At 33.7% G+C, this 25,203-nt stretch overlaps 1 protein-coding gene across 1 annotated transcript in view; it reads right to left on the bottom strand.

Annotated features, from left to right (window-relative positions):
- Positions 1–1,182: 1,182 nt before the first annotated feature.
- LOC128244074 (paramyosin-like) overlaps positions 1,183–25,203 on the bottom strand; it is a 41,008-nt gene continuing 16,987 nt past the window's right edge. Inside the window, exons 21-23 of the mRNA XM_052962091.1 lie at positions 24,304–24,345; positions 23,873–23,965; positions 1,183–1,336 (exon numbers count right to left, since the gene is read on the bottom strand). Of these exons, the coding sequence (XP_052818051.1) occupies positions 1,183–1,336; positions 23,873–23,965; positions 24,304–24,345 (289 nt within the window). The remainder of the gene's footprint in view (positions 1,337–23,872; positions 23,966–24,303; positions 24,346–25,203) is intronic.

Below are 25,203 nucleotides of genomic sequence, written 5' to 3'. Positions count from 1 at the left end.
GTGAATATACTAGCGTGTACACATCCCGTATATTATGGATATACGGAAATATACAAGTAACATAACCCGTACAAAATGGAAACACGGACATGTGTTTCCCGTACACGTTTAATGTTCGGGAAAGTTTAGTTTCCCCTTATATTATGAATATATCCATGGGAGATAGACGGTATGAGAGGAGGGGTTCACTCCTAAACTTATATACATATAAACACATAAGGCTATATCACTTTAAGTAAATCATAGGAATTACCTAATGCATTTTAGATTAGTCCACAGACGACTGTTTCAATTCATGGGTGACCGAAGAAATGAGGTGCATTACTAATATATGTTATTTTGATATTGAAAGGTGGCACCTAAAATATTTAAGAAGTGTCAGCACTGTCTTTTTCTCGGGTACTTTTATGGCTTTCCAATTAGTCGCGCGGAGATCATTTTTTATCATAACCATATAGCCACTTGGTCATAAATCTACGAAACACAAATTATTAAAACTATAAATTTATTTCATTGACAAACTGCGAAAAATATTTTAATCATATTATGCATAAATCAATCAATCAATCAATCAATCAATCAATCAATCAATCAATCAATCAATCAATCAATCAATCAATCAATCAATCAATAAATCAAACAATCAATCAATCAATCATTCAATCAATCAAACAATCAATCAATCAAGAAATAATAAATAAATAATAAATAAATAGATAAATAAATGAATAAATTAATATATTATGAAATCGGCTTTGATGAATGCTGATAAAATAACATCAGATCAACAAATGCATATAACTTAAGTATAGCCGTAAAAAGGTAATAAAAAGTTATTTATCAAAACCCTCACATTATTCACACTCAAAGATACGTACAGCAGCTGCATGCTGTATATTTCACGAAACTCTTAAGGTCACACCAATGTTTTTTTTGTCCAGCGGATAACCGCCGAAAAAAGGAGCGAGCGAGAGAAGTGAAAACCCTATTTTCCAATTTCATTTCAAAATGAGAGCAGTCGAAGGGGGAAATCAAATTTCATACATAATTTATTAATTAGAATGATAACTGTATTGTTGTTTTTTAAAACCAAAATCAACTAGAACGTGGTCTTTCAGTATTTATTTTCGTTGTCATTGCAACGGCATTATTTTTACCCCCAAAATCACAAAATAAAGGAAACTATTTTGCATAGTTGTATCCAGGGTATTGTTCTTTATAGGCAATAGGGATATTGATGATTACACCGCTGGGACATCTGGGTTGCTCGCAGCACAACCCTGGGGCAGGAGGCTCAAGGTGACAGAGTCCAGGTAGATTATCCCAGTTGAGACACCTAGAAAAACCATGTTAGATTTGAAATACATAAAATAACAAATTTTCTGGTTTTAGATTCATGTACAAATAAATCATTAGAAAAATATTATATTTGGGACAACTTCAAATAACGAATTTTCTAGTTCCATATATACGTTCAAATCATACAAACATGCTAATTTGGTACAACATGAAATACCGTTCTTTCTGGTTTCATATACATGAAGGAACAAACACATATGTTATCTTTAAATTTCACTCTTTCTTGTTTCAGGTACATGTTCGAAGTTTAGAACAAGATGTAGGATTGTTTCGTATGAAACGAACATAGTACTACATGCATTACTCAGCATTAAGCGAGCCGAAGTCATGGGGTGAATATACATCACCAATGTGCATTTAATATTCGATAGCACGTGTATATGTACACGATAGCATTTCAATATCTTGCAGCTATGTTAAACGTTTCGTGACACAGTTATGACGACATCGATGACATTTAAGTTTCTTAACATAACAGACAAGCTAATTAATCTAATAGCTTACAGATGACGGCAGTCGTAGATACCCCTAATAGCGTCCGTACCGTAGGACTGTCCCTTGTATCGACAGAACGCTGAAACGTCGTATAATCACCATTGATACCCAATTTTCATTTTTGAAAAAAACAACAACCGGACAGTTACAATCAGTTTATTTGCTACAAAACGAATAAAAGCAATTTATATTATTAATTAAATGCATTTAACACTGATGTTATAAACATTCCTGTGTAGTATCATATAATTGTTAAAATTACTACTCATGAAAAACATTTTTCGTTCACATATGATATTTTGAAACATTCCTTATGTTAAATAATTATACGGCATTTACACGTTTTTATTTAATAATAAAGTGCGCATGGTTCAATGAAAGTAAACTTTATGTTATGTTATGTTATGTTGTGCTATCAACAAGAGAACAACAGGAACAAAACCAACAGACAAGCACCTGCTGCAGTGAAAGAAAAGTTTGGAAGATAAAGCAAATATGCAGTTTTATTGGTTAAAAAATGACATAAAGGTGAATCTGTAACAATTTGAAAAAGTTTTATAAGGTTTTGCTAAGTGAAAGAGGAATTCTCAGCTTTGAAGAGTTAATGTTTCTGTATTCAGGACTATTTTTTTAAATAGCACGTTGGCGTGGATGGATAAAATCTCGGCCCTAATAGATAGGACTGTAGAGTTTTTTTAACAATAATCCATTGGCCCTCCCCCAAAAGTCTATTTCGATAACTCCAAAGCTGATCATAGGTATCAAATCCCTACATAAAAAAATGGTGCTCGTTCCAGCTGACAATGCAGCTAATAACGTAATCATAGATTGACATGTTTTATTATATTATGTAAAGACTATCATTGAAAGGTTGCAATCTACTAAAACTTACGTTCCTAACCAACTCGATGAACAAAGCGTTATTAAAAATCATTAATTCTAATTTAAAATTGTGTTGGATGATGATCATATAAACATTCCAACAATACACTGTTTTCCTAAAATGTATAAAAAACGTATAAATCACGTTTATAGCTTATTTCATTTCTTGTTTTACTAAACAGGTTTCGATTTTACTTACATCCTGCTTAACTTCAATTGAGACGCATGTGAAAAAATATAGTAGCAAAGTTTATGAGAACTCTGGAATTAAACTATTTTGATCCATCAACAATCATGCAGATATAGTTTATGATTTTAAAAGTAGACGATATAAGGTCTCAGTGCTTAATTATTATGACTTTTCAACACTTTATACATCTATTCCACAGTATTTGGTTACAGACACATTGACTACTCTTATCGAAAAAACTTTGGCTACGGAGAAAACTACTTATATGGCAGTTAATAATAAAAAAACTCTTTTACCAATGACCCCTCAGATAAATATATCTATTGGACATGCACAGATATCATTTAAGTATTAACTTTTGTACTGAATAATTCTTTTCTAAACTTCGGTAAATGTTTATATAAGCATACAATAGGCATTCCAATTGGTGCTTACTATGCACCTTTCCTGGCAGACATCTTTTTATATTGCTATGAAAGTGAATATATGTTGAAAATATCTAAGTCTGGAGATCTTCCCCTTGTTGATAAATTCAATAACACTTTAAGATATATTGACGATATTTTAGTTCGGATACTCTGGAATTTACAGATAATATTAAATCTATTTACCTTTCACAATTGCGACTTGATAAATATAATACATCCAAATATAAAGCATTTTTAGATCTGCAACTCGAAGTAAGGAAAGATAACTTGAATATCATTCTTGATCATGAACGTGATGATTTTAATTTCAAAAAAATTAAATACCCATCTTCAGATGGGGATGTTCCTAGCTCACCATCATCCGGTGTTTTTATTGCACAATCGATACGATTCGCTAGAATATGTACATATGTCAAAAATTGCAGATCTCGTAGTAAACTAATGACGGAAAAACTTCTAAAACAGGGTTTTAGATATCATAAATTAAGGAAAATTTTCTCAAAATTTGTTAATGGTCATTATGATATTATATTAAAGTACAAAAGTAGTCTTCAATCGCTGATTGCTAATAGTATTGCTCATCCCGACTTAGAATTGATGAAAATTCGTAAATTAAAATATTTTCAGCAGCTTGTTGATCAGATAGACTTAATGAATTGTTTGGAAATTTTTTAAACCGTGGATGTAAGGGCAATAATTTGACGAGTACTTGCCTTCTTGTTCTTGATAATGAATTCCTTAAACAAAATAACAGGAGGTATGCAATCAAGACATTCGCACCCCACTCCTTCAACGAAAAACAAACAAACACCCCCGCTTTCTGATATAAAATACATGCACCCCCCCCTTCCAAGTCGACGTCTGCCATATAGACTGTGCCAAAATAATATTGTATATATTTAATTAAGTATTCTATCGTTAATACAGGTATGGTCCATGTTCACAAAACTACTCTCGCGACCGATGAGTAGTTGAATTACTTTTAAAAATTGAAGTCGTTATTTAGAATACTATTCTAAACTATATACAATTCCCGCAAATTTTACGGGCTTACCGGGCAACAACTCATTATGTAAATTGGTTCTATTTTTTACCTTAAAATGAAATGCATGTTCAACCTGGTACAAAACTATAAAGTTAGGCGACATCTGAAATAGTTGGTTGACTTACATTTAAGCGTGTTATTTCAAAATGTATTATGAAATCACACTAGATGAATGTTTTTTATTAACAGTTTCAAGATTATGTTGATTATGGATCCAATAATGCTAAGATCTTAATGATTCGCTTGGTTTTAAAGACTATGTTAGTTTAAGCATGCTTAACAGTTCAATCTATTCGGTTAAAGAAAATGTATGACGTTTCAGCGGCGTGTGACTTTAAGGGTACAAGGTACCACCAGGGAGATATGTGGACGGACGGTTGCACCTAAAACTGTTCTTGCATTGACGATTCTATCGGATATTACAGATGTAGAGATATTTAAAATATTGAATACAACCCCTAGTGAATATTTGAAATACCACATGAAGATTTTAACCCAAAACATCACACAATGAGACATGTTTGTAAGTAAACATTCACTTGTTTGTTTGTTTGTCGGGAGGGGGGGGGTCTTTAATACAGTTCTTAGTGGCATAAGATGAGAAGCAATTGAAACCTTTTAACCCTTACCCTTAATCATCAAGAACATTCTTGTCAGGGTCGATTGACAAATGACTTTCTTTTGGATTTCATATATTCAATTTCTTATCATGTATCGTACACACACAATCGATGTGGCACAAATAATGTGTTCACTACATAAGTATGTGTTGAAAGTAAGTTTAAAACATAAACTTTGAATTATGATTACGTTGTTGCTAGTATTCATAGGAATGAATATAGCACATCTCAATTTTGAACGCCATTGTTTATTAAAACCAAATATTTGTGCGAAACTAACATCACAGCAGCTCAGACAGAGCCTGCATGACTAAACGATAGGACTAACTAAAGTCTTAATGTAATTTTATTTGTATGTCTAGAAGAAAGAAATAACATAATCTCTTAAGAGCTCTTATGGCGACACACATAGATTTAGTTTTGAAATATATTTACCCTTCCTTGCTGATAACCAGTAAAAATTATCAAGAGGCTCAGAGTGGGGATCGTATCACTGAACCTCTGATAAAGTGGCTCAGAGTGGGGATCGCATTACTGAACCTCTGATCAAGAAGCTCAGGGTGGGGATCTTATCACTAAACCTCTGATCAAGAGGCTCAGAGTGGGGATCGCATTACTGAACCTCTGATCAAGAGGCTCAGAGTGGGTATCGTATCACTTAACCTCTGATCAAAACGCTCAGAGTGGGATTCGTATCACTGAACCTCTGTCCAAGAGGCTCAGAAAGGGGATCGTATCACTAAACCTCTGATCAAGAGGCGCAGAGTGGGGATCGTATCACTGAATATCTGATCAAGAGTCCTATGTGTTCATCACTTAGCAACCACCACAGATAAAGTCTTTAAAGCAATACTCAAATTGAGTGAACAAACTATAACTAGAACCGAATAAAAAAACAAACTTATCACCTAACACAGGGGTTGCTGTCGTAGGAAATGTAACAGCAGCTGAAAGAAGAAGTATCTGTAATTCGATACTGTACAGGACTTTTTGTTTAAATTGCAGCACAAGCAGCACCTGCACCAGCAGATGGACGAGGAAATTTTTGTATTGCAATAATGTCAAAGGGTCGATGTGTAAATTTAAGTAGGAGAAGTAGCTGAAAAAGGTAAAACGTATATTGCAATATTGTTAATTGGTCGATGCATGCATTGTTGATGCAGCAGCAGATTTAAATAGTCTTATCTGTATTGCAATATTGAACTTGGCTCGTTTTATGAATTGTATCAGCAGCAGTTGAAAAAGTAGAATCTGTATTGTTATGCTATACAGTTGAACACCGAAAATTCGAAATCGTAGGGACCAAAGAAATATTTCGAAAAAGCGATATTTCGGATTGACAATTTTCAGAAAATGACAGCGTTCGCAAATTAAAAATGACGTGAAGTATTACGTCGTAATGATTGCAGTGTCAGTTACACGTTATCAATTCGATACATTCGGTTTGAGTGATCATCGTATACATGTTTGTTGAACTATTGTTTAATACATGATAAATAATTCGTTACTATACTTCTTTATCAAAACAGAACTAAACATTTAATACAAAACGACTGCACATGCATGCAAATCGTATCCTCACGTTTTGGTACCAGGCCCATTTCCGGATTGTTCGGTAGCGGGTCAAGTGAGCAATGCGGAGATCGAATCTTCGACATTTTCAAATTATATTCAGGCTGTGATAACCAGCAATTATATACACACTACATCACACAAATCAATCACTCATTTTCTGACATCGATGATTGTAACATTCACGTGTTCATTGTTATTCTATAACAAGCGCTAATTATGCTCCATTGTCACCTGAAGCCGATGCCCGAGTGTATTCACAGTATGGTGTGAAACCTATGAGATGATCGAGTTCGAAATAATGATTGATAAATAGGTGTGAAATACCAAATGGAATAGCGATAATTTCGGATAAACGGTGTTCAAAATAGCGGTGTTCAACTGGGGTCGTGGTATGCATTGTATCAGCAGCAGTTGAAAAAGTAGAATCTGTATTGTAATGATGTACATGGGTCGAGTAATGGATTGAAATATTCACAATATTCCATATAAAACATTGCATTCGACAAAGAATACATGTGATATAGTTTATACGTATAAGTATATATGTGGTAAACTATTATTTACCATCCATTTATCAGTAAAATCAGACAAAATGAATGGTGTTTGCCAAGATCTTCTTGAAGGAGTGTTAACAAGGAATATATATTATTTTTGTTTTCATTTCGTTGTTGAAAACTTACTTGTGTAATTACAATATCAGCAATAGCTTTTGCAGTTGGTCAAAGCCCATGAGAAATACTCTCCCTTGCAGTAAAACTCCTTGTCGAGCAGGTTGCACGTATCTAGACTGTCTTTGCATGACGACTGACCAGCTGGCGTAGTTAAAACAGGAGCGACAGAGGTGTAGCCTACAACCATTACATTACATCTATTCTGATATCCTATTAGTTCTTGTTGGGACCCAGCTTTGTGTACACCTTTCAGTGGTGTTGGATCAGATAAACAACCATAATAAAAAATAAAATAAAAAATAACGAAATTGTATGTTAATGCTAAGTATTGGAATCACAATAATGGCGTGTCATTCTGTAGCAACATTTGATATATTACATTTACCCGGTTTATTTCACATTTATGTTCAAACTTTTATGCATGCATTGTATACTTTAAGATTATGTTCTAAATTGTTGTCTGTATGCTAATATTTTAAATATGTGTTTTATAAAGTAATATAAATGTTCAATGCTTTAGATGCAAAGTGTAAATCGTAAGTTTGACGCATACATATATATATCCAGAGAATTTGCAGTACGTAAAAAAATAAAGATTGTGGAGTATTAGGTAATGAAGTTTCTTAGTTTTATCATAATATATCTTACAATAATTGTGCAGAAAGTTAGGATAACTCATACTAGAACGCTCTCATTGCCACGATATTGCGCGAGAGTGTGGTCTTGTGTTGCGGGGAAAACCGGAGTACACGGAGAAAACCCACATGTACGGCTTCGTGACCACCAATCTCAGATGCGCCCCGAAATACCTTGTCCAAATATTCGCAAACGCCTACAGTCTTAATCTCAGACTCTGATTGAGAAATTCATGACATTAACATCATTTTATTTGACAACAAGCGTGCGTTTCATTAAGCTCTTAATCGATCTTAGACGTAAATCGATAATCTAAGAGTCGTTTTGTTGTTATTCTGCTGTATATTCGTGTAAAATTGAACTTCAGTCTGTATTGAATATGAACACAAAAAGACGAAATAAATAATGATTTGTTCCAATTGCAGATATTTATATATATGTCTGATTTTCGAATTCATGACTGCGATCACACTAGTAATATAGATCATTGCAACCATATATTTATTCAACAAGGAGGTTTACGTATTGAGTTTGAAACACAAGGCGTTATTTTCAATGAATATGGGCCCCGTTCGTTTATAACTGGTTTACCTAGTTAATGATATACAGGTGTTGTGTGATGAAAGGGAACACGTTCAGAGTGACCTAAAATAAGATATGGATACGGCAATCCCGATCAGAGTTACAGAAATTGGACACGACCAGCGCAAAATGCGAGTATAATTTAAATCACAATTGCAGGACAAAGTTACTGTTTTGCATAATATTTGCATTTTTTACCTCGAATGATGGTTTAACAACGATTGTATCTACTTTTATTTAAGTAAATACATTGTTAAAATTTGCGTTCAGCCCTCGACCTTATTAACCCTCCATCTATTGTACCTACCAATCGGAGACGCATTAATGCAGTTTCGATTACACAAATCAGTGTCGCAGCACACTGCACACTTGGGTTCACGTGACCTTCTACTCAATCCGATTGGCTTGACCGATTAACTTCAGAACGTTTTCCAATTAAGCCGGCTACAGGTGAATAGATACCACAAGCCTTCAACGAAGGGATAAGGTTCAAAATGTATTGTCATAAAAAGTTCAAACAAATGTTTTTACTGCAATGAATTTAAATATAGATAAAATTAATATGTCACTTACATAGTCAAAAGTTGGATTAGAAAAAAAAAAACTATAGTAAAACAATTCAATCTAAAACAAAGTGTTAATAAGAGTAAAATGTTATGCTTCGAGGGAGAACATACCCCTTTCACAACGCAACTTGTTGTATAAACTGTTCGTCCGAAAATGTCTCTTCCGACAACTTGGCATTCCTGTTGAATTGAAAAACAGGCCAAAGACGTTAAGAAATCAAAGCGTAGTCAATCTGAGTATCCGTTTTTCACAAATTAAACGTCGTAATGACATAACTATCACTATATGTTGTAAATATATGAGTGTGCATGACACACTGTAAAAGTAAGCTTTTTTAAAATATTTTAAATGAATATTTAATTTATAAACTATTCGTTAATGTTAATAAGTGGATTTCATTTGCGAATAGTTATTTTCCTCTACCACTATCATTGGTTTTCGCCGTTCGGGCCAAGAACAATACTGCTTACCTCAGACAAATAATTCGGCCAATATGAAACCACCTGACAAATAACATTATAAGATACATCGAACGAATCCCGTGTTCATGGTTATCTTGCTTTCCCGGACTGGTTTGCATCGCCAGAGTATTGATTGTTGATTATTAAGACTGTTGTCAGTCGCTTTTCTGATTGCATCAATCCAATTTTTTGAAAGGTTGTCATTCCCTCCTTTGCGAGAGGAAATCTTTCTGAACCTCCTATTTCCTGAAATAACTTGGCGCTTACAGCACTCCGCGGTTGAACGCACATTTATGTTTTGACATCTGCCCTCGGCTGGGATGACGAAGAACACCTATTTCATTCGGTAAGTGAAATTACTAAACAGAACAGAATCCATACCTCCCCGGGTTTACAAACATCTACGTTATGACATCTGTTCTCTGGTTGGGGATTGTTTGGGCAACTGTATCATATAACATCGCGGTCTAGAGGATAGCCTGGAATAACAAATGCAACAAAAGCGAAGAGTTCAATAAACTTAGCACATATATTTGGATTTATGGGATTAAATAATAATTGAAAATGTACCTAAAGTTGTCAATATTGTAGCCTTACAATGAAACAAACGAATGAAACAAACTTGTGAGCTCAAGACTAAATGTTTCATACACTGGAGACAAGACGTAACGCTGATACGTGATCATATGAGTGGTAATTTATTCAGGGCCCATATACCATAACGCATTTAGTCTGAGGTCTGAGGCTGATAGTAGAGATTTCAGAGATTTCTGAATGATATTCCTGTATTCATGTAATAATTAACTAGTTTTACGGTTATTGTACCATCTTTTGTTAAACAGAACGTGTATACCTTCTCAAAAATCTAAGTTTAAAAAATCTCATTTTAGAGGCTGAAACTCAGACTCACGACGTTGATAAATATGGATCCTGAATATACCTTCACTTATACCTTCACTTATTGTGTCATGTAAATGCACACATAATCGATCGTAGTTTGCATTAAGCTTTTTACAAAACAAAAATTGAAGGTTAAGACAAGGCAACATTGTGTATCGGCTAACAAATGATTGCAGAATGTTTCATATCATAACGACATAATTGTATGTCGTGACTATATCGTGTCGAAAACGTTCATGTGACATTAACATTGTTTCTAGATTTTATTAAAAAAATCCAAACCTGGTACATCACATGCTTCATGGTTGCACAGATTTTCTGCACAACAGTGAACGCATTGTGAGCTTGTTGACACGTTTTTGCATGCCTGTAACGAGATTTGGACAACATATATAATAAATTTCCGTGGGGAGAAACCTATAGTGTGTGCATGTGGCGTGAAATGAATAAAACTTTAACAGGGCTGCACAATTTCGTTGAATTTGCATGCTGAGAACACATTAATGTGGCGAGAAAAAACAACAACAATACAACAATGCTGTGCGGTACCGTTGACTTCTCATGAGGCATAAATATGCGTGTATATGGCATGTTACCTACCATGTCAAGTCATGATTTCTCTGAAAGGCATACTACTAATATCATACAGTCATTTTCTTACCGTGTAAGCCATACACCCAAGGTTGTATCCTTGTTCATCGAAACCATTAACAGTCCTCTCCGCATAACATACCTAAACACACAATCGAAATTCAGTAATGATTAAGTCGTGTCAAATTTAAAGTAGCAATCAACAGTTATAGTGTGGTTGTTTCGAATTATATTGGTCGAATTTATGTCTAAAAGAAACGTGTGGTCACTTTGCGCACAACTTGACAAACTTTACAATGCTGATTTGTCTGTATAAAACCCACTTTTGTGTAATATCATTGGCTGGTTCTAATCAAAACAGTTTTAGTCACACCTCAACAATTTGAGTATTTGGGTCTATTGTAAAGCTTAGCTAACCGGTGGGTTTAATTATTTGAATTGATACCCATTCCTTATACGGACATACCTTTCTTAATTGTCAATTGCCGCTGAGCTAAACAAAGCTATGACTATGTTGATATCGTTCAAAATAATTTGGTTGACCGGTTGTAACGTATAAACAAACGGAATTCTTGCAGGTAATTTTGCGCCCTTAATTACATATCTTTGCCCCAAGGGCAGCTAATGTATACACGCCAAAAAGAACAGACTTGTGAAAGATAAACATGTAAATTCTTATTTCGTGTTGAATACAGTTTCAAGCGGCGTTTCTGGCCAAACGCCGCCCTATGTAGAAACAAAAAAATACTGTTACCCGCCCCTTAAAAGAGATAAGGGAGGATATTTAAAAGATGCGAAACCATGTACCTTTTGGTTTCGTCGACCCCTAGCCTAGTTTTTCTATAACATAATCTAAAGACATCATTACTGGTATTCTTTGCAGGTGAATTTGTAGGCTTTTATGTGTCAAATGCTTTAAAAAAATCAAATCGAGAGAAAATAAAGTGCAGATGTTCTTGCCATTTAAAATAAAAAAGGAAATTTTATAGGCGACCGCTACAATTTTGATTATTTTAAGTATGTTATTGTGTTTTCGGATGTAGTGTATTCATTTTTCTTCTCGAATTTCGTCACTTGGACAAAGTTTAGAAGGGAAATCTCCTGTTGCGACCTTCCCGACCCCTTACACCAAACCTCAAGGCATGCTAGTGAATAATAAAATGTAATTATTAGGATTGTGTATTTTATTTATTGCTAGCCCTTTCGACGTCGTTAATACACCTTATGTCGCCAATATTACCCTCTCGTCTCCATTGATGTTCTTCGTGTTGCCAATATTACTCTTTCGTCTCCGTTGATGTTCCTTATGTCGCCATTATTACACTCTCGTCTCCGTTGATGTTCATCATGTCGCCAATATTACCCTCTTGTCTCCGCTGATGTTCCTCATGTCGCCAATAAAACCCTCTCGTATCCGTTTATGTTCCTCATGTCGCCTCTATTACCCTCTCGTCTCCGTTGATGTTCCTCATGTCGCCACTTTAACCCTCTCGTCTCCGTTGATGTTCCTCATGTCGGCAATATTACCCTCTCGTATCCGTTGATGTTTCTTATGCCGCCAATATTACCCGCTCGTCTCCGTTAATGTTCCTCATGTCGCCAATATTACCCTCTCGTCTCCGCTGATGTTTTCATGTCGCCAATATAACCCTCTCGTCTCTGTTGGTGTTTCTAATGTCGCCAATATTACCCTCTCGTCATCGTTGATGTTTTCATGTCGCCAATTTTCCCTATCGTCATCGTTGATGTTTTTATGTCGCCAATATTACCTTCTCGTCTCGGTTGATGTTCCTCATGTAGCCAATATTACCCTTTCGTCGCGGTTGATGTTCCTCATATCGCCAATATTACCCTCTCGTCTCCGTTGATGTTCATCATGTCGCCAATATTACCCTCTCGTCTCCGTTGATGTTCTTCATGTCGCCACTATTACCCTCTCGTCTCCGTTGATGTTCATCATGTCGCCAATATTACCCTCTCGTTTCCGTTGATGTTTCTTATGTCGCCAATATTACCCTCTCGCCTCCGTTAATGTATTCATGTCGCCAATATCACCCTCTCGGCTCTGTTGATGTTGCTAATGTCTCCAAAATTACCCTCTCGTCTCCGTTAATGTTCCTCATGTCGCCAATATTACCCTCTCGTCTTCGTTCATGTTTTTATGTCGCAAATATTACCCTCTCGTCTCCGTTAATGTTTTCATGTCGCCAATATCACCCTCCCGGCTCTGTTGATGTTTCTAATGTTGTTACCACTCATCTCATCATTGTTGCACCACCTTAGGGCGTTGTTATCGCTCCGATCGTCAATTTTGCACCACCTGTCGCCGTAGTTACCGGTCCCGTCTTTATTGTTGAACCACCGTCACCGTCGTCGTTATTGCACCAGCCGTCGCTGTTGCTACCGATTCCATCGCCACACATAGCTCAGGCCTTGTTTGACGCCAACTAAGTAACACAACTTTAATGATTAAAGCTTTTTTTTCATTTTTTGAGTGAGTCCAAAATCAAGTTTAAAAGTAGTATTTACTTTATTTTCGTTGCCAACGCAACTAAATATATGTCCAACGAAATATATCTAATGACATGCATAATGATCTAAAAGCCTTCTTACCATAAACCCTATTTCCTGAATTTAGCTGTTATACTTTAAGAGAAGTACCACTTTCCTATTACAGTGGACAATGCAAAAGTAAATTGGGAATTTTATTTTTCATACTCGACAGGGTGTCAACACAACAAAGTCAAAATTCCCGTTTCGATTTCTTATACGAGAAATCGACAGTCGGTTTAACAGACAAAAGTTAAATGTTACGGCCAAATATTAAGGTATTTGCAAGGACATTCTTTATCAAATGTATATAAGATATCTTTAAGTTATGGCAGCTATTAACTATATATCAGCAAAAATCAAACATAAAAATTAACACTTGCATTGATATGGTCTGTTTTTTATTCTGGACAGGCAATGATCGCCGTGTGTCTGAATGTTAAAATATTCTTATTTATTTGCAAGAGATTTTTTTCTGCGTTTTCGTGCAAAATATTATGATAGTATGTAGTTGACTAAAAAGGATATTTGTAAAAAAGTGTGGACCACATAGATAATGTTGATATTTGAAAATTGCGGAAAATCTAAATATATGTTCTGTATTTAGATACAGATTATTATTACGTCAGTTTTAAGTATTGCAGAATTTGTTCAAATACAGTAATTACCAGTTTCGTCGTTTCCAAACTTAAACATTTAGGTTTGATCATCGCTCAAATATTAAAACCTTTGTTACAGATATTTACATGCAATTTAGTATATTCACGTACTTTTGGTACTAATGCCAGTTTGGATGCGCATGTTTAGCAAATCAATAAATATGCACATTTTCCGTAGAAGCAGATACAAATTTGTGTATAACTAGTGGAATCAGCTCTGTTACATGTTACATGTTAGACAATACATCATGGTGGCTTTCGAAATTACTATGTATTCGATTGTTAAACAACATGAAAGACACGATTACTTGTTTCTTATAATTTATTTCAGGCGTCTTATATTTTATCACTTACTTTCCAAGTGTATGCTTAATTCATATAATTTTGGCGGAAATAGATCAATAAGGAAAGACAATAATTTCAGTCCTATCGGCTTACTTGTCAACATATTAATATAAAATTACAAATTGAATCTGGCTTAACACTTGCCATCCAGTTTCTGTCCATCTTACATCATTCAACCCTCTATTCATTTACGTTGCAAGCATAATTTTCTTGACTCTCGCCACTTAAGCACATTCAGTGCTTTGATTAGTTTTAAATGACTAGGCCAAAGAGGTCAATAAAAAGGTGGTCTTGAACACAATAATTTCTTGAGAAGTATCAAACAACCTTTTTTTATCTTTGTGGAATATCGTATTAGTTCACGATCGGTCATAGAAAAGAAACTGTTCACGGCCGATATTCATATCACCGACGTCATGTTTTAAGATCTAACCACTATGCCACTCATATCCATAGGCTTGTTACGTAAAACACTCTTTTGTCCAGAACCAACATAGTCGCTTTAATAATAAAATCTCACCGAACATTAACCAAGGAATAACGAGTGTTAAGTGAAAGCCACCAAAATGATGATGCGATTGTGGGTTCAGAAATAAGTTAAATTTAAAATTCCTCTTTTTCACTTTACATGCCAAGGCAGTTACCCCGTCATTAAACAAATAACAATAGTTTGGTATTTGTGTAATTTGATTGTTGGCTATGTCTTTCTTGGCTTATGTGTTTATGCAACCCTCTTTTTATGACTGTTTGGCAATTGTTCGCTGCCTCTTTAAACAGGATCCCTGTAAAGTTAAGGCTACAACGCTTGTCCCTGTAGTTTCCATCAAAAAATAACATTACATAGACATAAAACTACCGTCATTGTTAAAGATTGATGTGAGGCTGGGCTGAGGCATGTCAACGAATACTATCTCCAAGAGTTGAAACGCAGACATCTTTAAGTTTATGACGTATCAGACCTATATTTACTGTATACTGACTGGGAGTAGGATCAAGTTCGGCTATCATAACTATACAGGTACTTCAAAATAGTTTGTTTGACGCCATAACTACACTCTCGAATAAGGTTATTAATTTCGAGATGCATTTCCGAAACAAAACGGAATTTGCCGTCATTATCTACTGTGACAAGACAACTACACAATCAGAACATTTTTCTCAAATCAAATGCCACAAAGTGAATATTCTCTTTCCTTCTCATTCCAAACTGTCGGAATACATGTTCGTCCTTATCAGATTTAAATTATGTACGAAAGATAAGAAATGTCACTACTTAAATTAGAAAAAGATCGACTTCTTAAGATTTATATTGAATACAATGTAATTTCTAAAAGCACTCCTTTTATAACGGTATCATGTTATACTGTAAAGTGATGTTTTAAAGACTCAAACATGCGAATTTATGGAAAGGTACAAGACGTGTCAGTATCGTCAATTTCGCATATTAATTAATATTATTTCCTTAAAGGCTTTGAATTAATAATTTATAGCCGAAAGGAAATATCACCAAATGATCAGCTTTATCACAAATCTGCATTTATATATTTATAAGAGGTATCTTTATCGATAGCAAACACTGCTTAAACTGCCCACAATATGAAATAATAGTTATACAAACCAACATTATATGCTGAAAGAGTAGTCAAATTACTCCTAAGGATGAAAAAATCATTTTTAGAACGTTTTATTCAACTATAACCTGCTTCCCAATACAAGCCTTATTTTTTTCAAACACCACAGCATAAAAGGACAGGCTCCGACCCCAAAACGTCAATGGTTGCCAATTCAAATGCTGTTTAGACAAACCTCAAAATGAGCAATATCTTTTTAAAATTACCTGAGTTTCATAAAGTTATCTTCACATTTAATTTAACATCCTTAAAGTGCCTCATCTGTCTTATGCATGGCACACATCTCACTTTCATAACACATTCTGTCTTTTAGATATTTGATGCCAAGAAGTAAGCAAATTCTTCTCAAAACAGAAATTCAACCTCTGAACTCAGTCATGTGAAGTAAACATAGCAGCATGGGCAGAGTGTAAACACCGCCACATCTGTGGTCAGGTAAGAGCACAGGTAATTGATTTTATTGTATTGGACTGTACTTTGTTATACAAATTCCTAAAGTGGGCCCTTACTGCATTATTGCTCTGTTCTGTTCAATGCGTTGGTAATTCACTGATCAGCTATTGAATGTTTACACTCAGTAGCACTGACCTTTAACTGACCGGTCAGGAATCATTAATATCTGATAAGCCCCTCCTTCTTTTTCATGTATTATCTACATCAGACTGGGGTTAAATTTTAAAAAAGGGCATTTTTAAAGTTATTTAGTACCAACCTATTGTATATTTTAGTAACAATGACCTTGACACTATGTGACCAAATCGCAATCAAATGAAAGGTCCCCAGAAACTTTTCTTTCATACCAAGTTTGATCACAATATGTCAACAGAAACTAAAGTTACCAAAGACGTATACAACGACGTACATCATTATAATAATATACACATATACTTATTTCACTTGTGAACAACTGGTTAAGAAGGTTTCTTAAAACCAATGTATGAAAAGTTGTCAGAAATTGAGCAAATAAATCATTGCAAGGAAAACAGTCGTGGTATAGTCTTGATAATTTTTACAACGGAATTATCCCCAAATTGGCAACAGTGTTGTTACGCTTATTTATTTATTTAAAAGCTAGCTATCTTGAAAATATGAGTTACAAAATCAGTCACAGACTGCCATTTCCCGGCCGAAGTATTAAGAGTATCAATATTGACTCATGACAAAATACTGCAATACTGCAATTAGAGTAATGTGTCTTTTGCGCTTCACTTCTCCTTTATTTGATCTAACAGCATGTGAAGTCCATTTCAATACCTTAAAGAATTTTAAAGTTATGCTCCGGACAAAACATTTGTAAGAATATTAACAAAGAACACATAGCAATAACTTGCGCTAAGAGTTATTGTATTTGTGTTTTGCACATCTACTAAATGACATCAATATTAATGTGGAGTTTGCAGTCAATACTTCAAAGACTTTTAAAATTATGCTCCGGACAAAATAACATGAAAGGTAATAAAGGGCATTCAATTAAAAAATACTGAAGCAAAAGTGATGGTTCCAGTGCACTGAACATATTCGCAATATGATTTAATTGTCTATGCAGTTTGAAGTCAATAACTTGTAGCAAATATTAAGTTATGCGCCGGACAAAATTAAGTATGAAAATTAACTAAGTTCAAGAACTAAAAAATACTGCAGTCATAGTTATGGTCCCTGTGTACTGCACTTCACATCATTGAGATATATATATATTTATATTCATGTGACGTTGAAGTATATACTTCAAAGACCTTTCAAGTAATGCTTCGGACAAACACTATACATGAAACTTAACAAAGGGAAATAACTGAAATAAATACTTCAACAAGAGTTCTGGCTTCTACTCACTGCACTTCACCGCAAAGAGGAAAATCCACCAAAGGTATTTCAAGTTATGCTCCAGACAAAACATAAGTATTAAACAAACAAAAAATTCATGGGCTTAAAAAGAAATACAAAAATGTTGTGGCAATACATACTTTACTAAATAATACAATTTGATTTTAGATATAACAGCATAGGCATTGTTCAAGTCAAATAACCAAATAATACATTAGATTGTTTATGTGTTTTTCAAGTCGTTATCACAGCGTACTTGTTGCTGTTATATTCATTTGTGAATCAACATTTCCACACGAACAAAATCGGTGAAATTTATATATTTTGATATTTTATAAAACATTTGATCTTGCAAAAATACAATTAACTATGTCTGATCGAAATCATTGCAGCCGATAACATACTTGTAAAGAAGATAGTATAGTAAAAAAAGGATTTATTTCTCCAATTCCAAACTGTTTTCGCAATATGTACATACCTCAATACCATTTCAAAAGTTATAGTACGCTTACATGGACGGATATGGCAGTGTCTTGAGGTTCGGAGAGGACAGGATGGAGTTGCAGACATGCATTAACAAGTATTTATTTCTGTTTAAGCTGTTACAGAATACACAAGTGGGTGAGGAAGGCTAAACAGTTCGTTTATTTTTAAAACATCGCCTTTGTTTATGTTTGAACTCTGATGGAGTTAAACATATTTCTTTAAACGAATGATTGTTAAAACTGTTTTTTAAATATAAAACGCAAATGTCTGGCGGAAATATGAATATGTTTAAGCACACAAGTTCGTAATGTTTTAAGCATTTCCTCTAATTGACTTTTAAGTATTTTGATCCGGTACAATAACACATGCGTTCACTTCTAACAATACAACAAACATTTGACCTATAAACAATAGAGCAAAGAAAGAGAAGGTATAAGTTTTAACAATAGTAACAAAATCATGCTGCATGCTTCGAACCAATGTCAATTCGCTTTACTTATTCCCTTATGACCCTATCTCAAATGCCCAACAGAAATACACTCAATAGTTGAGACTCTGTTACCGGCTTCATATGATCAATTTGTTCTGGGTTATCCTTTCCCGCGAGACCTAACCATCTTTCCGCGTACAATTGAATGTCTACACCCTCCGAAATGAGCTGATATGCTAACAACTGCTTACTTTGTCATTACTTTTTTTGGAACCGCGTGTTTTTCAACGTCCTTATTCCAATTTTCAAATGCCTTTGGGTTTCCCTCAAGTACCTTAATATCGGAAAAATGCTCTTGTAATTATTGCTTATATTTCATCCCCTATGTCCAGTTCCCTTATTTTCTCGGTAATGACTTGCACGCATTCTACTAGGTTTCTGTTATTATATTCAATATGCTGCGCATGCTTTAAGAGACGAACAGCAATTTCATTTTGTTTCTTGGTCACGGTCCAACAATGAAACTCTGATGCACCATCTCTTCGAATCCTGTACACTAAGTCATTCAGTCGAATTGTATACAGTAATAAAACAATCACGTTCAATAATATATATTTTATTGCTAGTAAATATATATATATATATATTTATTTATTTATTTCTCATTTAAGACAACTTAACCATTTTAACAAATAATAAATATATATATATTTATTATTTGTTAAAATGGTTAAGTTGTCTTAAACGAGAGCAAATCATACTCTTGGATCATTACCAGAACCAGACTAAATCGAGCACCATCTTTTATACATATACATATAAGTTTATAAATTACTGACCCCAATTGCAGTTGACCATTCCCAATTCCCTTGAATAGTTTAAAGACACACTTAACCTTACCTGACAATTACTTAAAAAAATAACAGGCTATCGCCGCAAAAAGTAGTTTGTGAATCAATTGTTTCAGTGACGTATAATTTAACTAGACCAAGCCCTTTTAGAAAACAAGGTATTACAACTTATTTCTTTACTACACTTAATTTACCTATTATCAAATGACTTGTGTCAAATCCATTTAAACGTCTAAAACTCTTTCAGGTTAGCAAAAGGCAGGACAATCGATGATTATTATTATTTGAGTCATCTAGTAATCTAACAAAAAGATGCTAAAACGAGTGAATGTTTCATTTATTTTCAGAATATCCAAAATGAAAACTGTCGATTACCGTTATAAAGCTTTTATAAAAAATAAACGCTATGGCATTTTTGACCACTTGTAAATAATGACTCTATCATAAATAATTAATCTTGACGAAAGCCATTGTGTTACATGTGGCCTTTGTACGTTTGTTTCTCTCACGTGGTGTCACTTTGCATGTGTTTCTAAGCAGGGTTTATATGTTTGAATGTGAGACTTCTTGACTTGTCCCTGTTTTCATTGTACAATTGTAGGTATGTGGTAATTGTTTTTTCTACGAATGTTAATGTAGGTCATATTGTTTTCAAAATCATTCATATTTGCAAATATTTCGTTTCAGAAACCAAAGCATCGATTTTTCCGAATCAGTTAGACACAAATCTTTTTACAGTTTATGCTCTTAAGTTTAAGCATAAGATCTTATTACACACTAGACGAAAATTTTGAGTTATATTAAATCATAAACACAATTACACATATAATTAAGCAAGTAAAACAAACTTCATTTTTTACATACAAGCAGAAGAGTTCTTTTAACAACACAACAACAACTACATGCGTGTATCGTAAACATAACAGTTCGCCGACCATGTAATAACCGATGTATACACTTAAGAACGTTACACTGCTTAAGTGATTTATTAAACGTTACAATATTATAATTTAAAAGGAGTATGCTTTGTTGGCCGTCGCACACATTGGTTATCTTATCACTGTACAGTATATTATATGATGTTGGTGGGATACAGACACAGATCAAGTTACTAACAGATAAAATATAATGAATACAAATTTAATATCAAACTGACTAACGAAACCTTCCATATTTGCAGGTCCCGCTTCTGGTATTGTTTAAACTGAGCCAATATCATAGTGTGTAGATGGACTGAAAAAAGAACGGTACGCTATTATAATTCTGCTCAATTGATTTAGCATGGATATTTCAGTTACCTGTACCTCTTATAATAGTTGAGGTACCGTTGGGCCAAGTTTAAAATCTGTGATAACAAAAGTTTATTTCTGCATAATTTTTATGTGAAAAATTACAGAAACAAGCTCAGTAGCCAAAAGTTTAAACATAAACCCCGTTTAATGGCACAAGGTAAAAGCCAAAGACAGAGAAAAAAACACAAACAAGAAACATGGAACAACAGCACAAAACACAAGCTTCATTAACAGCGTTTACGAGTATATGTCAACCTAGTTTGTCAAAGATAAGGAATGGTTATACAAACAGGATATGGCGTATTATTACGTTATATATCAGCACTGATTGTGTAATATATACAAACCCCTATTTTGTGTGTATTTAAGTGTTGAAAAAATAGCGAAATTGCATAATACCCGATGTATTCCAAGATTTTCAACCTTGGAGTTTTCCGTATACCTCAGCTTTAAGTGACATGGATTTACAGTTGTGTAATGATTAATATAAAATGAAACAAATAACACAAAAAAGATACACGACATATATTAAACATATATAGCTAAGCATATGCTTCATATACGTCATTAATTTATGTAAATGCAATAACTGACATTTTTGAACGTGTTATAATTTTGCCTTAAAAACATGAACAAATCTGTTTTGTAGTTCAGTATGTAACAATGATTAAAACATTTAAGGGTACTAAAACTTGATTTATGTCAGTAGTAGTAGTAGTAGTAGCATTAGTTTTAGTAGGAGTAGTTAGACGAAAAATGGCGATAAATATGACTTAAAACTGAAAGTCGCTGTGCCACTTTGAATAAGTAGAGAGAAAACTAAAATTGAGTATTTAACTATGATAGAGGCTCATATAATGTCAGATAAATTCCCGAGCTCCTGATGCTTTATAAAAAAAGAAATATATGGAAAATACCAAGCTAACTGGTTCACTGACTTACTATATGCTAATGAGATAGATAAGTGGGTTGAGCATAGCGCTTTGCAAACAGTATGAACAGTAACTGGACTATATTTGAGAAATAACAAGAGAAACACTGAACATTTTCAATTGCAATTTCATTAAAAAAACACTTAGCTCCTGTTTCTTAAATAAATGAGATGCAATTATTTTCGAATGATCATCGATGTTGTTAAGTAAAAAGTAGAAGATATATACCCGCTCATATTTTTGTAAAATGCGCAATTTGTGTGTATAACGAAATAAACTGTGGCAAACGATTTGGAGCGTTAAAACTAAGATACTGAATGCTTGAACCGATCAGCAAAATTAATGTTAATATTTGCTTAAATATCGTTTTTAAAACCACTTTTTTCATATCAGCGTCAACAGCTTTGTTGTTGCATGATTGGTTCATTAACATTATCATGTGGTGTCATCAATAGATTTTAAAAATTTCCACATATTGAATAGAATTATGAAAGCCCTCGAAGTCAAGTGGTAGTTAAGCATCTATTTTTTCTTGACTTAACCGGCGTGAGTTCGCATCCTACTAAAGCCATCATATTTATACTTTGATAAGATTTACCTTTTGCGTTTTATCTTTATTAAGAATTGTTGGGTAAGAGTGAGGTTTGTGCACATAAACTGGTTTAAACCCCCAGTAAATTTACATTTTACTGACCGTTCCAATGCGGTACCTAACAATTCTTGATAAACATACCAATTATATATATATATATATATGTATATATATATATATATATATATATATATATATATATATATATATATATATATATATATATATATATATATAGTATTAATGCACTGTGCTGTTTGTAGAGTTTTGTGCTGTTATTTGTTTCTTGTTTGTGATTTTGTGTTCTATGTCTTTGGCGTTTGCCCATTGCCACTAAACCGGGTTTATGTTTAAACTTTTTGCTACTGAGCATATTTCTGTAGCTTTTTGCATAAATAATGCAATAACTTATTTTGTGCTGCTATTTCGATAAGATTGAGACTTATAATTATGAATTAAGTAATTTCAGATGCATTACCGGTGAAAGTTTCTCAATAAAAAACTTCTTAATTTAAAAATAAAAATCAGTAGCATATAGAGCAACAACGCTTTTTCTGTATTTAGAAATTCGCGCTAAGTTAAGATTTTACTTTCGGTTTTTCATTATTCTGTAATTGTGACAGATGCATTTTTCTTTATCATTTTGGGGGTTGAAAATGTCAAAAAGGTTAAGAGAAGTCACTAAAATAAACATACAAATAAGTTTACATCACTCAAACATAATAGGACTTAAACAAGATGAACTGTTAAAGATCATGACGAATCATAGCGGAAAAAGTTAATAACTCAACAAACCTTTGTGTTTCCCCTTCTTTTTCCCAAAATTTCTTATTTAACCTGAAACAAATAATGATAGTGTTTTGTACGCTTTTTACGTTCCCGCCGTATTAGTTAAGGCATTTACAATATTCTTTTGACAGGTCACTGCTGTAGCGAATACTCTTTTTGAGAACTAAAAATAAAAATATATTCATAAAATCACATTCGAATCCCTAAGAATGTTAATTAGTTGCTGATGCTCTTGTTTTTTTGTTTTGTTATTGCTTTAAATTATAGATTGATGATGCAAACACAGTCAAAATTTGAGGAAACTTGCGTTTCATGTTATTTTTCTTCATTTTCGTCTAGTATCTAACATCAACAACATAAAAAAGCCAACTATTACTTGCCTCTTGTTTTCTTCATCCAATTTTTGTAATTCTTCTTTCATCCTTAAAAAGACAAAAGTAGTAGTGGACGACAATTGATGATAAAACCTGAATTCAAACTTAAAAAGAATACCTAAGGAAGGTCATAAAGAATCTAAGACAGAGAATGTATGGAGAACCAAACCTGCGTTTCTCCTCTTCCTGTTCCGCAAGTTTCAAACTCAACCTGAAAAAAATATATAATAATGTTTGCTTTTGATGACTTTGCCTTAACATTAATATCTCATTACTTCTATCTTATTACTTCAAATCACCTCTTTAGCGAATTATATTATTGACACCAATTATCCAATCAATATTCATCAAATGATATGTGAATAACTCAGAATATTTACTTCTTCACTTTCACTTCTTTACTTTTATTGAAATTGGTGCTGTTGTTAATTATAAGTTTTTGATACAAACACAGCCAGAATTTGTGGAAACGGGCATTTTATGATATTTGTGCGCGTTTTATAAGAGTAACTAACATCAACAACATGCACACTGTCCAGAATCACTTGCCTCTTGTTTGCATCGTCCAACCGTTCAAAATCTTCTTCAGACCTGAGTAGAAAAAAAAGTTATCATTTTAATTGATTTTATATCGGCACACACTATAGAGTATAATGTTTATTTATAATTTTATGGGTAGATGTATAAATAATTATGCATATAAATGTTAAACGTATTATAGTTTTTCTAATTTCAGAAGTAGTTTTAAAATACGTATTTTGGTAATCTTTGTTATAAGCTGCCACAATTATTCTGTATAATTATTGTACTCTGTTCAGACTGTTTTTTACTAATTTGCAGACAATACCGAGTTTCACATGTGGCAAGCTGTTTTATATAACTAATATTTTAAGGAAAACTAACAGTTGCTGACAATATCGTTATAAAAGTTATACGTATATTATTGTTATTATTGTTATTATTAGTAGTTTAGGTAGTAGAAGTAGTAGAAGGAGTAGTAGTAGAAGTAGTAGTAGAAGTAGCAGTAGCAGTAGCAGAAGAAGTAGCAGTAGAAGAAGAAGTAATTAGTAGGAATAGTAGTAGTAGTAGTAGCAGTAGCAGTAGCAGTAAAAAGAAAGATTAATTAGTAGGAATAGTAGTAGTTATAGTAGTAGTAGTAGTAGTAGTCGTCGTCGCAGTCGTAGTCGTAGTCGTTGTAGTAGTTGGAGTAGTAATAGTAGAAGTAGTAGTAGTAGTAGTAGTAGTAGTAGTAGTAGTAGTAGTAGTAGTAGTAGTAGTAGTAGTAGTAGTAGTAGTAGTAGTAGTAGAAGTAGTAGTAGTAGTAGTAGTAGTAGTAGTAGTAGTAGTAGTAGTAGTAGTAGCAGCAGCAGCAGTAGTAGTAGTAGTAGTAGTAGTAGTAGTAGTAGTATAGTAGTAGTAATAGAAGAAGAAGTAGTAGTAGTAGTAGTA

Source organism: Mya arenaria, chromosome 8 (genome assembly GCF_026914265.1).
Source record: "Mya arenaria isolate MELC-2E11 chromosome 8, ASM2691426v1".
Lineage (NCBI taxonomy): Eukaryota > Metazoa > Mollusca > Bivalvia > Myida > Myidae > Mya > Mya arenaria.
Note: the sequence above shows the minus strand (reverse complement) of the source record. Positions and strands in the feature narration are given on the sequence as shown.